This window comes from Excalfactoria chinensis, chromosome 3 (genome assembly GCF_039878825.1).
Source record: "Excalfactoria chinensis isolate bCotChi1 chromosome 3, bCotChi1.hap2, whole genome shotgun sequence".
Classification (NCBI taxonomy): domain Eukaryota; kingdom Metazoa; phylum Chordata; class Aves; order Galliformes; family Phasianidae; genus Excalfactoria; species Excalfactoria chinensis.
Genome location: NC_092827.1, coordinates 66,855,931 through 66,869,851, shown reverse-complemented (window position 1 = coordinate 66,869,851; position 13,921 = coordinate 66,855,931). Strand labels below are relative to the sequence as shown.

The following is a 13,921-nucleotide window of genomic DNA, read 5'->3' as shown; positions in this document are numbered from 1 at the left end:
CTGTTTTCCCTGGGGAGGAGCGAAAAGGCTCCTACGGATAGAGGAACCCCGCCTGCGTTCATCCCGTTACCTAAACAATAGGTTTACTTAAACGTATAAATACACCGCCGTAGAGAGATCCTTTAAAAACTGTTTTTGCTGTACTCAGCCGTAGGGTGAGCGATCCCTCATTTGCTGGAGAGGGCTCCTCCCGCCCCTTCCTCCTGCTGCCTCCGCCTCCCGTGCCCATATATCACTACTCCCGGCACGACCACGCACCCAGCCCAGCACGCCGCCCGCCCTGCTGGGAAGCGGGGCCAGAGCCTCCCCTCGCCCCGGGCGCCGCCAGCTCCCGGACAGCGCCCGCGCCCCACCGGCTCCTCTGCGGCCTGGAGCTGTCCGGGCCCGGAGGGTGCTGAACCTCCGCAGGCGCCGCGGGGGATGGAGGCGCCCGGCGGCCACGACCCCGCTCCGCCCGCCTGAGCCCGAGCCCGCGCACGCAAAACAGCGGCCATGGAAGAGGAGCTGAAGTGCCCGGTGTGCGGCTCGCTCTTCCGCGAGCCCATCATCCTGCCCTGCTCGCACAATGTCTGCCTGCCCTGTGCCCGCACCATCGCCGTGCAGACCCCGGAGAACGAGCAGCACCTGCCGGCTCTGCTCCAGCCGCGGGGCTCCGCGACGCCCGCAGCCGCCGCGGCCGCGCCGGGGCCGAGCTTGGGGCCGGGGCCGGCCGCCTCGCTGGACTCTGAGTGCGTGGCGGGCGGCGGCGTAGACCACGCGGACAAGCTGAGCTTGCACAGCGAGACCGACAGCGGCTACGGCTCCTACACCCCCAGCCTGAAGTCCCCCAACGGCGTGCGGGTGCTGCCGTTGGTGCCCGCGCCCGCAGGGGCGGCGGCGTCTCAGCGGGGCGCCGGCCCAGCCGGCTCGTCCCTCACCTGCCCGCAGTGCCACCGGAGCGCCTCTCTGGACCAGCGCGGCCTCCGCGGCTTCCAGCGCAACCGGCTGCTGGAGGCCATCGTGCAGCGCTACCAGCAGGGCCGCGCCGCCGCCGCCGCCGCCAAGTGCCAGCTGTGCGACCGCAGCCCGCCCGAGCCGGCGGCCGCGCTGTGCGAGCAGTGCGACGTGCTGTACTGCTCCGCCTGCCAGCTCCGCTGCCACCCGGCCCGCGGGCCCTTCGCCAAGCACCGCCTGGTCCCGCCGCCCGGGGCTCCGGGCCCACCCGGAGGGGGCGATAGCGGCGGGAAGGGGGCGGGCGGCGGGCGTAAGCTGCCAACGTGCGCCGAGCACGACCTGGAGAACTACAGCATGTACTGCGTGAGCTGCCGCAGCCCCGTCTGCTACCAGTGCCTGGAGGACGGCAGGCACGGCAAGCACGACGTCAAGGCCCTGGGCGCCGTGTGGAAGCAGCACAAGGTAAGCACGAAGCACGTGCCAAAGGCGAGGAGGAGCCGGGGTGCCAGCGGGACTTTGTCTCTCCGCTGTCAGTTGAGAACTTCTATCATCATCCCAGGTGCTTTCTCCCTTGCACAGCACTCTTTGGTCTCCAGTACTCTCTTCAGTCCACAGTCTGCTCAGGGTCTTCTGGTGTCCCCCAAACTCCTCCTGCTGCTGCCTTTCCTTACCTTGGCCAAGCTGAACCAGGCCTGAATGGGCACCTGGCTTTAGCCAGCTTTGCTATGGTCTGCACCATCCCATGCAGACCTACAGGAAGCAGAAGAAGATGGTGTGGTCATTCTTTCATTTATCTCAGTCCTTCCATCTCAATGGGAGCTGTCACAGACGTTTTCCACCATGAATTCCTATCAGTGAGGGTGAGTGGCCCTTAGCCACCCAAAAGTTTTAGGTGGAAGGCATGATAGGAGCTGTCAAGGGACGTCATGTTGTCTTCTATACCTCAGAAAGATCTTCACCTCTCCTCAGTTCTCAAAGCATCATAGAACTGCAGAACATCCTGAGCTGGAACAACCAGGATCACTGAACCCAGCTCCTAGCTCAACACAGCACTACCCAAAATCCAAACCCTGTGTCTGAGAGTGATGTCCAAATGCTCCTTGAACTCCAGCACTTGGGTCTGTGACTGCTGCCTTGGGCAACACATTCCATGCCCACTGCCCTCTGGTGAAGAACCTTCACCAAAGAGGCCAGAAGGGATGGTTGGAGGGACCTTAATGATATGAGTAAACAGCAGCAGAATGGGCTCTGGGGACAAGTGAAACTTTACCAGATCCATACTGCATTGCACTCTGATTTACCCTCCTGTTCTCTGGTGCTCTGTAGCTCTGGAGGCCCTTGAGGACATGTCAGAGGCAGCCACTGTGCAGCACAGGAAGCTTCTCAGGTTCTTGTAGATCTGCTGGGTCATGTGGCCATGCTCACCATGCAAAAGTCTTTGCAATCATTTGAATAAAGAGAAAACATGACCATAAAAGTTTAAGAAGTATATGATGCTAGCTCATTTTTATTAAGAATGAAGGACCCTCTAAAGTTATTTGTTACTACAGATGCACCTACAGGGGGGAACATAAAACTTCAGTGCTGAGAGTGGTCCTCTGGAGCTCCAGGGAAAGGGCTTTTCCCACAGGCCATGTAAAGAACACTTGGCTAGGTTTTCTGGCCACAGGATTCCCTTCTCTCCTGTAGTTAGCATCATAGCAAGCCCAGAGAAATACTCTCATCCAGGGAGATCCATGGGAGGGGACAAAGCCACAACTGGTCTCATTGTTCTTCAGCCACAGAGTGGTGGAGGAGAAGCTTAAGACTTTTAGTAAGGGGAAAAAGTTGACTTTTGATTTAAGACTTCCCAAAAGAGATTTGGGGTGAGCAGCGCAGTTCATGCACCTAAGAGACAGAGTCCTTCAGTATGCATGTCAAAGTTTGTGTGCTCTCTGCCAACGGCTCTGCCAGCTCCTCCCTAATGTGACGGTAGGGGAGTTGTTCTCTTGGTGCAAGAGGAACAGATCATCACTACTTCTGCTAACAGCAGGATCTAGGTCTGTACAGAATTACTCAAACGAGCAGTGTCTGAGCTCACTGTTGAAATGTGGTTAATGTTATGTGGGCTGTGAGAGACCAGCTTGTGTTGTGTTACAATTTACTTTGAGTTAAGACTGGTTGGAGCCTTTCTGAGCCATGTGGTAAACTCCGGTGTAGTCAGCGCATGCTGACAGTCATTTTCCTGTTTTCCCGTTGCTGAAAGAATGAACAAGAGATTGTTGGTTGGTCAGCATTTTTTTCTGGGAGTGTGTTATCACAGAATGTGATTCCTCTTGATTTATGGACTCATGGTGGAAGTTCTAGTGGAAGTTTAAATAAATTTCAAAATTAACTGATTTGGGGACTCTGACATTGGGATCTCGTAGATATTGCTTTTCCTAGAACAATATACTTGACAGAAAATAAATGTACTGGAACCATAGACTGCCTAAATCATCAGCTCACATTCATTCAGATGAATTGCTCTAGAATTAGATGCTTATGCTTAGTAATAGTTCTCGCATACAGCAATTTCTACTGGTTTATTACCTGAAGTGACTTTGGCCAAGCCGTAAGTTACTCATACTGAAGTATTTATTGCATATGGTTTGCCAATGGAATTCAAGCTCTGTGTGTTCTCCCCAGATAATCTGATGTAGATGGTAGAGCAGCAGGTGGAAGGGATTCTCCATGAGTTGAGCCTGCTCAGGTGGCAGGTCAGCACCTGTTCCACACCAGGGGATGAGAGCCTGCTTATCTCCCCCTATGGCAAGGGGCAGCATTCTTCCCCTGTAGAGAGTTCCACTGCCATGTCCCCTCTCACAGCTCACAGTTTCATCCTGCAACAGTGAAATTAAAAGCTAACAATTTGTTTTTTTACTGATCCTAGAGTTTTTCAAGTATCACTGCCCGTCTTCTCCTTCAGAATCCATTTTCATTCCATTTCTGCACTGTTCTTCTCTTCAAATTGCTTGAATTCCCCTTTGCCTGAGTCTTACACAGGGGTTCAGTAGAAAACTACAGACTTCTTGGTGTGATGTTTTAGACCATGCAGTGAGAAGGGCATTTACTCCCAGCTGTGCCCATGGCTTGGTGGCTGTACAAGACTGCTTGGCCTTTGTTAATGGCACAGGTTTGCCCATTGCACTGATGTACGTAAATTCTTCAGTAGAATAAGAAATGGTGGAAAATAACGTGGCTGTAACTGCATAAATCAGCTGTAAATCCACTGACATAGCTAGTCTTTGTTATACTCGCTTACACTACTTACCTATCTGGACCAACAACTTTTGGTTATTAAGTAAAACTCCACAAATCTACTCCCAGAGAAGTTGGTTTAGGTCTTCACAGAAAGAACAGATATAAGTTTGTAGGCCTTTTGACCTATGGATATGAAAACAGGTGGTGCATACATTTCACAGTCTGAACACTGGTTTTATATGTACAGAAATGCCAAAACAAGCTTCAGCTGGACAGGTGTGTGAAAGGCAGCCAGCTGAAAATAAGTGTGGGAGTCTGCATGCCTGCTTTGATCTGCTGGTGGGAAGGAGTTGTGTTCACAAAATCATGAGGGCTCTTTCTGCTTGCAGCACCAGGATAAGCTTGTCTAATCAATAGCCAATCTGCTGCTGAAGAGAGATGGAGGGAAAACAAGTTAAATGAGCATGAACTGCTCGGTTGAAAGAGGGCATTGGCATTATCTGGTTCATTTTCTAAAATCAAAGGAAGCATCAGTCTTCTGTGCCTATCTGGATTTAATTACTCACCCTCATTATCTCTCTGTTCCTGTCTTTGATAGAAGAAGAAACCTTGTGTCCACCTTCAGAATCCCTGCTTTTTTGTTGTTGTTGCAAGACTAGTATTGAAGTAAAGATAACTATACGTAGAATACTGCTTGTTAGGAGTCATTAATTGTCATAGTCAGTGGATCTCGTAACATTTGAATTTAGCTTCAAGTAAATATTCTGCAGCATGCGAGATTGCTCTGAGTGTGCACGGCATTTTTTTTATGGTTTGGTTGGTTTACTGGGTGCTTAGTCATGTAGTTCTGTTTGGTTTTAATGGGAAGTGCATGACTAGATTCCCCTGCTTTGGAAAGTATCTTTTACAAATGCTTTGAAAAGCAGGGCTATTATCTCTAAGTGGGTTTTGTAAGTGGAGACCTGATCTCCCTGGTTCCGCGCTGCCGTTGTATTAATGCAACCACAGTTTTTAATGTGCACAAAAATTCACTTAAGGGTCATCTGATCAATGACATTGTCAAGTTTCTATTCCAGTCCTTTGGAATGGTAGAATGCCAGGAGCCAGCCATGACTGCGCCAGTTGATAGCAGTGCATGTTAGTTAAAATTCATTGGTGTAGTTTGGGATTTCTACCTGATGACCAGTTGTAACTTTTGGCTCTTCCTTTTTGATGAAATGTGATTTGATTTGAGAGTAAGGGCTGATGTGGAAGAAGTGCAAGCTTTACTTTTGTTGAGACCAATCCTTGAAACACTGGGACAATTTTGTTGGGCCGGTCACTAGCAGAGCACATGGTGCTTATGTCCCCTTTTTCCTGCATCTCCACTACTTTGTCACATGCCAGTTCCACCTTGTCATGTGTCAGCTGGACAAACCAAAATCCTTGTGGTTGGAGTGGGAAGTGCAATCAGCAAGGCTGGGCTTTAATTTACGCCAACATCATCATCTCACAGAAGCAGATACAAGCCTGATCAGCTGTGCTGGAGGAGAACAGGACCCTTTTACAGGATTATGGTTTGTTTTTGTGGCCTCAGATAGCTTTCATAGCAAACAGAATTGTTTTACACTTTTATGAAGTGGCAGAAGTTTGTGCAAGAGACTGTTACATGTTTAAGCATCTAGCACTGCAATTGTTGCGCTCCCCACTACATTTGTTACAGATTAGTTGTAAAGCCTATTTCATTTTCAAATATAGTACCAATGGAGTGCCTACAACTGGGCATAAGGAAGGAGGTTGGTGTGAATATGAGAGAAAAAATACAGGCATGACTTTATTTCTTTATAAATCAGCTCTGCTTCCAGCAAGGGCTTGCTGGTGCCCCCTGCCCATGTGCCACTGTAAAGCTGTGGCTTCAGAGCTGGGGCACACAGTGCACACAAAGAGCTGCTGGTTCTGCTCCTTTTCACCCTCAGCAACTGAGTGAGTCCAAGGAGAGACTGTGTAGGGGCATTCAGGTGGGAGGTGAGCCCCAGACTTTGCATGCACAAGGAATTGAGTTGTGCCCTTTTCAGAAGTGGAAAATTTACTTTCCTTCAGGAAAAAAGTTGGAAGCAGGGAATGAGTGGTGATTTGTGGATTGCAGTTGGGTCTCTTGTAAGAAGTTCTCATAGCATTTGTGCCTTTCTGTGCACAAGGCTCTGTCTCCAGGCATCCTCTAGGTCCTATGGAGTCAAGAGACTGCAATCTTTTGGAAACATGACTTTAAGCAAGGAGGTTTCATTTTCTGTTTCTTTACATCAGTTGAATATCTATTTGTTGAGGACAATACTTGGGCACTGGCGGCCTGATAGATTGCAATTGTGACTAAGGAGCTGGCCTATGAAAAGAGAGTCTAACCAGTAGGGCTTGTCACAGGAGTCCAGAGACCAGCATTAGGTTCATACCCTGTGAGGAAGGCTGAGCGTGACAGCAAAACACATCACCAATGTCACTCAGAATGGGACCTATCCCATCCCTCCATGTTATGCTCGCAGATATCTAATGCTGGATTTGGACTGGCCAGGGGCTAATGGATGGAGAAGCATGATTTCTGTAGTCCCAGTCAGGAAAGAAACCACGAGGACTGCACCTTCAGGCCATGGATCCTCCTCCTTCCTTCAGACCCTGAAAGTCCTTCAAGAAGCTGCTTGTTCACTGTAGAGATCTCAGCTGGAAGCTGAGCAACAGGAAGCTGGGTCTTCAGTATCAGCTTACAGTAGATTAAATCCTCATCTCTCACCTGTCAAGAGCAAGAGGAAGAGGTTGTTTTAGCTGTTCCAGAAATACTCCCCCATTTGTTGGGTTGGAGCATGGAAAACTGAAGCCCTAAAAGGACATAACAGTGAATTCTAAGAACACAGATTTGTCTCTGAAGTTGTAGGTTTGGTAGAAGGTTCTATGCTTGTAAAGATTTCAGACTTTGATGAAATACTATTTTGGAAAGCACTTGAGAATTTTAAAGCACGACAGATGTTACTGTGTGGGATTATTATTTCCTTATACATGTGGGTAGCTGTCTTGTAAAAAGTGTTTTGACTTACAGAATCACTGCAATAATGTGGAATGTGCAGCCACAATACTTAACTGCCCCCGCATGCATATTTCTCCTTTATTAAATCTTACTACAATTAAAATCTTAACTCTTCTAGCACACAGCCTGCATGTATAAGAATGTGTGTGACAGCAAGTAAGCCTATTAGCTCACCGTTACTCATTAAAAGCAAGGATTAGTAAGTAATATATTTACGTCTTATCTCCAATTTTTCCTCTTATTGTTTTCTTCTTTTTTTTTCTTGCAGGCGCAACTGTCTCAGGCTTTAAATGGTGTTTCAGATAAAGCAAAGGAAGCTAAAGAATTTTTGGTTCAGCTGAAAAATTTATTGCAGCAGATACAGGTAACTGTAGAACGTTGGTTGTTTTGATGATATGTAATCAATAGAACCGAGTGAATAATTTATCCGATGGCTTCGTCTCCTTCACCGTTCTTGTATTTCCTGGAATCGTCTCACCTCTCCCAGATAGAATTTTGCTAGGCAAAATTACGCATCAAATAATGCCTATGAGCCTGTTTTAGCTTCCGGATTGTTTGCTGTTTATTGCAAGAAGCTGATACTCAATACCTGACACCAGAGCTGAGTTGATTCGTATTTGATTGAACCCCTCGGTCACACTTCCAGCCTCCTTCCTGCTGGCTCTTCCTTGAATTGGACATCTAGCGCAAATTCTCCTTTTCACCCTCTCAGAATCTGCTACTTGTTTCTCATCTGGCATTTTCTAAAAGCGTCCTTGTTGCTGGATAAAATCCAGTCAATCTGTTTATTAGACGATTTGTAGGAAGTCAAAAAAGAGGAAAGAAACACATGCTGCTAAGTCAATTTGATTGTTTGTTAAAGGAGAAGGTATTTCCATGCACACAATTGCCCAGCTTTAATAGTCAGAACAGAACTCATGGTGAGTGCAGTAATTGAGGGCACAAACCCCAAAGGAAGCAAGTTCTGTTTCCAACCAGATTTACACTCCGATCAGTGCTGGAGGTCATCTGGTCCTCAACTCCCTTCTTGCCATGCAGAGTAGGGCTGCAGATGTGCTGCTGTGCTTTGAGCTTTGTGGCGTCTGGAAGGAGATAGTTCCTATCTGCAGCCGCATCGTCTGCTCTACGATATGCCTGCTCTTCTTTCAAGCAAGTCTTATTTCTGCCCCCAGCAGAAAGCTGAAGCAGAATTTCAACAATCTGTGTTTGGTTCAGGATTTAATCATTTAAAAAATGTCGCTTTACTCTGCAAATTATGGATTGTACCTCAAGTGCTGCCAAAGCTCTCAGATTGCCACAGAGTAGTATAATCGCACACCCTCACTGCCTTCTGCGGCACGGTGGGTGGGGAAGAGAACAAAGAAAGATGAGGAAACTGGTAAAAAAAGAACACATCCAGTTAAAAGAAACCAGTATGGAGACACCAGGTGGTGCCTGTAATGTGCTGTGTTTTGAACACACTGAGGTTTTTCTCAGCTAACCTTCTCTATCTAAAAGTTAAACAGCCCCTCTCGCCTAGTCATCTGGGCTTCTTTCATTGCCCAAGGAGAATGGGAACCTCTAGAGAGCAGTTCTTCCTGTGTATGCTGGCAGCTATTTTTGGGCTGTGGTAACTCATCCAAAGCAATAGTTTGTTGCCACTCTTTTCTTGAGTCACCTAGCTCCATTAAAAACTTATTTTTTTCCCTCTTAAAACCCGGAGGTGGTCTATTATGACTGCTTATGACTATGCTGTAAAATCTGCTAAAGTATCTCAATAAAATCACTGGCAAATTGCTCTGCATAAGGGAGCTGCTACAATTAAATCAAAAGAGCAAGAAATTTTTTTGGTGCTGCTCCTTGTTTAAATACTGAAGTTGGACTTGCAAGAGGGAATTGCGTCAACCATCTACCTTCTTAAATTTAAGCACGCCTGGACATAAAGCTGAACATGGATTTCATGTATTGAGCCAGCCTCCAGTATGAGACTGAACAAGGACATAAAATTCCAGCAAAGCAGCACGCAAGGGCTAGTCAGCTGCATATGTATGACCAAGTGAAAAAAGACTAGGGCTTTACTATGGGTGCTAGATGACACTCACTCACACAGTCTGGCTCCTGTGGAGCTCCTTGGCATCCTTTTATCTCATGACAAATTGCGCTCTTGCCAGGTGAAAGAATTGGTACAGGTAGGTTAGGCAGGTTAGGTGCAGTCACGTTGTTTAGGGGGAGAGGTTTAGAAATGTCATGAGCTGATCTGTACCTTTTGGCTGGTGGACCAAAGAGCAGTTCTTGGACTGGTTTTTTGTTGTTGTTTGGGGTTTGTTTTGTTTTGGCAGGGGGATAAATAAAGATTTACACATGTAGATTCATTCCCAGAATGCCTGGCACTGAGATATATCTTAGTGCATGTTATTTCTAATAGCTGTTTTGTGGTGGTCACCTCACGCACACATACAGACACTTACTCCTCAGCAAAAATGCCTTAACAATGAATTTTTACACAAACGACTGTGCCACATGTACATGTTATTATCCCATTTCAGTGCATTCCAGACCACTTAGCCATCCACACTCTTTGTCTCCTTACTGTGAATGTTAGAGCTACAGGGAGCAGAGCTTTTGTCTTGCCTGGGGCAGATGGCAAATTCTTAATCTCTTTTTCCTGTTTTGCAGACCTGTTGCTTTCTCCTCATCTTCCTTCCCTCCACCTTTCTGAGGTCACTTCTACATCTGACAGTCTTATAAACTTCCTGTTCCTCATTGCCCCTCTTGTTTCCTTGCTCCTCCCTAATGCTCTCATTATCTGATTTTTCACGTTTTCCCATCTGCTGTAACGATTTCATCCTTTCTCACTTGGAAGAGGCATACTGCCAAACACCCCGTTTAAAGTGTGAACAGAAAATGAAGAGAAAAATGGTGCATTACCGCCATTTACAGACTCAGGCTACGTACACAAAACAGCACATCAAGAGAAGCTTGATAGAGAAAAGCTTAAGAAGGAGTCAGGTGTGATATAAGCCGAGGAGGTAATGATACAACAGGAGGTGTCTAGGATAAACCTATGAACAGTAACTGAGCTGTCTGCTGTCTCTCCTCTATCCCTTCTTGCTGGCAAATGAGTAGAAAAGAACGGCATAAACAAAAGAGCTGAGAAACAGTAATGAGTTAGAGATGTGTGATGGCTTTCCATCAACATGCTTCTCCTTAAGCAGATGTTTAAGGTCATATATATATTCATGGTTTGGGAACCGGGAAGAAAGCTGATAGGGCAGCAGAGCGTTTTGTGGTAATAGGAGCTTGAAAACTTTTTTGTGATTGCCTCATCAACAGATGAAGTGAGGGAGAGCTTCCCTTCCAATGGGTGCTGCAGCACCAGCTCCACATGCAGAGAAAGTTATCACCTGGAAGCATAAGGTTTTCTTGCGCCATTCGCCCAGATTTCTTCAGCTGTACTGGGAACTGGTGGTAGCACAGTTTGTTCCTCATTTACCCTATAGGAGTTGATAAAGGGCAGAGTGACAGCCAGGCTTTGCAGGGGGTACAAGTTGTGCACCTCACTTGCTGACCCCTGCCCAGCAGAGTTTTACCACCGTGTCAATAAAAGACTGTGAGTACTAGCTAATGATTTCAAAGGAGCTATGATGGGTTAATTACACAGAGTGGGACAGGCTCCTCTTATGTATGAGCGTGCAGTAGGTTTTGATTTTATGTTATGTTGTACTACATCTGCTGTCTGGAAAGTGACAGCAAATCAAGGTTTTCATAGAAGCCCACTTTGCAGCATGGCATCTTCCTGTTTCATTTTATAGCATGCAGCTATTAATGGCACAGCCGTAATGAAATCAGAAAGGCAATAAGAATGGTAAAGTCTTGAAAGGATATATCTGAATGGAAAAAACAGGTAAGGATAAACAATAGCGTAGCTATAAAGCATGTTTTCTTTGATGAATATGACTCTTCTTCTAGGAGAATGGACTGGATTACGAAGCCTGTCTTGTTGCTCAGTGTGATGCCTTGGTTGATGCATTAACTCGACAAAAGGCCAAATTGCTCACAAAAGTGACCAAGGAACGTGAGCACAAACTAAAGGTGAGTGCAGCTCTCATCAGCTGTAAGTATTTAGCTCAATGTGGCTGCTGATACCTGGTGTTACTGTGCATTTTCTCAAGTCCCCAGCCCTTCACACAGTGCAAATTCCTAACAACCCAATCCTGAAGTTCTTCAGCGGGTTCCAGTTCAGCAGTAAAAATGTGCTTCTACACTTAACGTTAGGCATGTGTGGATCCTTCCAAAGGCAGGAAACCACTCCTGCTCAGGTATAACCTTTGGGATTTTGGTGTCTCTTCAAATCTTTGAAATTGAAGCAAGCCTCCAGATGTCCAAGTGCTACTCAGCAGATATTAAAGAAACATTGTAAAGGGAGGAAAAGAAGGCTATAACCGGATGAATAAAGTAGAAGTAAAGAAATGGACAAGTTTCTTGAAACATGGAACTGTGTAAATGATTTTGAAGTACTACAGTGTGGGTAATAATAGTATCTAAGGCAGGAGGAGATAAAGTGAAAAACTGAACATTAAAAGCAATGAATAAAATCAACCTGAGATTGGCATTCAGAAATCTCCATGCTTAACAAGAGACAACAATTAGGACATGATTCTAACACTATTGCTTATCCTACTGTTTGTTCCCATTAGCCTGGGCTAACTGAGGACTTGTGCTACTGAACACAATGCTACTTCTAGGCCTAATTTACAGCAGAATAAAGTCCAAAATCCCCCCCACCCCAAAAAAAGAGATGCCTTTTAAAATTCTTCTTTCTAGCAGTGCATTCTTAAGCTGAACAGGACTGATGATGAGTTGAGAAGAGAATGGTAGAGTATAACCCGCAGTTATTCTCTGTAATATTTGCCTTTTAAGACAAAGATTTTTTGAAAGCTCAGATTTTAGTGAAAGTGCAATTGTAAATGTGAGTATTGCAAATGCAGAGATATGTTCTGTGCTCCTTCTGCCCCAAGCAAACCTGAGCTTTGAGCAATTAATCTGCTCTGAAAATTGAGATTCCCCGTGCACAACATTTTGCCAAACTAATTATCGGTATTTACAATACAGAGCAAGCGAGCGTAGCTGATGGAGTTGTGGCAATGGCCATATGGCAGCTAAATTAAGCACTGCTTTTACACGCTCTTCCATTTGTTGCCTCTTCTGAAATAATTTTATACGTTTCACTGTAAGCCGAGACAATTATCAGAACTGTGCTGATGCCTGTTTTCCAGGTTGTTTGGGACCAGATAAACCACTGTACGCTGAAGCTACGTCAGTCAACAGGGCTTATGGAGTACTGCCTAGAAGTTATCAAAGAAAATGATCCCTCTGGGTTTTTACAGGTATTTTCCTTTCTGGTAAACTGGGGTAGAAAAGATCAAAGATTAAAAAATAATTACATTTAAATATGAAAGTATATTGCTTTGCTAATTAGTGTCTTCCCCTTCCAAGACAGATTCCTTCTGGCAATGTCTATAATGCCTAAGCAGTTACAATTTGAATACTGCTAAACTTTATGGTTCTATTCCACCCTATCTGCAACAAACAGCTTAATGGAAGCTTGTGCTAAGGTCCAAAGAGTTTCTAAATGTGTAGAAGGCCCCTTGGATTCTGCCTCTGTAAATATATTGAGAGAGATTTTATCGTTGGATCTCATGTAAGCCTACATCAAGGAAGATTGGCAGGTATCTCTTACTTGTCTGATTCCCTCTGGCTCATTTGCAGGAGCTGTGCAGCCCAGGTCCCAGGGAGGAAGCAGGATGAGTCTTTCATAGTTATCATCACTGAGACGAGAGAGAAAATGGGGCAAGTCATGAAAGGGTCAATTGATGAGAAAAAATATATATGTTTTATTATCCAATTACTTGGCCTAACTAATCACATTTTATTAACTATTTTCCTTAATTATTATTTTGCCATATTAGTTTTATTGCTTTATTAATTGCCTAAGAAGAAATGACTCCAAACAAAATGACCTGTATGTGGCTGTCAGCCAAACAGGGCGCGCCACACACATGAATGCATGAATGCAAGGCCTCTCTCAGTATCCCTAAAAAACAGGATGAGAATTAGCCAACGTAAGCCCATTAGCACTCCAGATTGATTGTTACTGTCACGTCTGGTCTCAAACAAGAGTTAGGAATGTGTGGTGTATATTAATCCCAGAGACTGTAAAGCAATTTAGCAAGCTGTCAGTTGGATGCTACTGGACAAACGTAACCTTTAGGTCTAACAAACGTGCTTAGGTACTTCAGATGCTTTGTTTACCACTCAGCTCACTCTTCCTATAACCCTTGTGTCTTCATTCTTGACACTCACCTTTCATATAAAAATGTACTTTTTGTTTGTTTGTTTGTCTGTTTGTTTTCTTTTTTCCTTTTTCCTTTTTCTGGTTTATCTGGCAATGATGTGAAAGTAACCAGCAAGCACTGAAGTACTGCATTACTCAGAGCAACTGCTCCTACAGCCAGGGTATAGAAACACAGAGCCAGCAGCGCTGTAAGTGACTCCAGGGTTGCAGGAAGGCTCCTCTGCTTACCGCACAGGATGGCTGGGACCTGCTAGTACAGGAGTGCAGACAGAAGGGTCTTCCAGTGACAGTAGTGAGGAAGGATGTCTGAACTCCTGCACTAAAGGAAAAAATCACTTTGACCTACCCAGAAAAATGTTACTCTCTTTGATTGACATGAA

At 45.7% G+C, this 13,921-nt stretch overlaps 1 protein-coding gene across 4 annotated transcripts in view; it reads left to right on the top strand.

Moving 5' to 3' along the window:
* The first annotated feature begins 269 nt into the window (after nt 1-269).
* Nucleotides 270-13,921, top strand: part of TRIM67 (tripartite motif containing 67) — a 37,015-nt gene continuing 23,363 nt past the window's right edge. For 3 of the 4 annotated variants that reach the window (XM_072331601.1, XM_072331602.1, XM_072331600.1), the window contains exons 1-4: nt 385-1,395; nt 7,476-7,571; nt 11,156-11,278; nt 12,463-12,573. In XM_072331601.1, coding sequence (XP_072187702.1) covers nt 493-1,395; nt 7,476-7,571; nt 11,156-11,278; nt 12,463-12,573 — 1,233 coding nt within the window. In that variant the 5' untranslated portion in view covers nt 385-492. Of the gene's footprint in view, nt 1,396-7,475; nt 7,572-11,155; nt 11,279-12,462; nt 12,574-13,921 lie in introns of all 4 variants that reach the window. The other variant, XM_072331604.1, reaches the window with a different exon arrangement.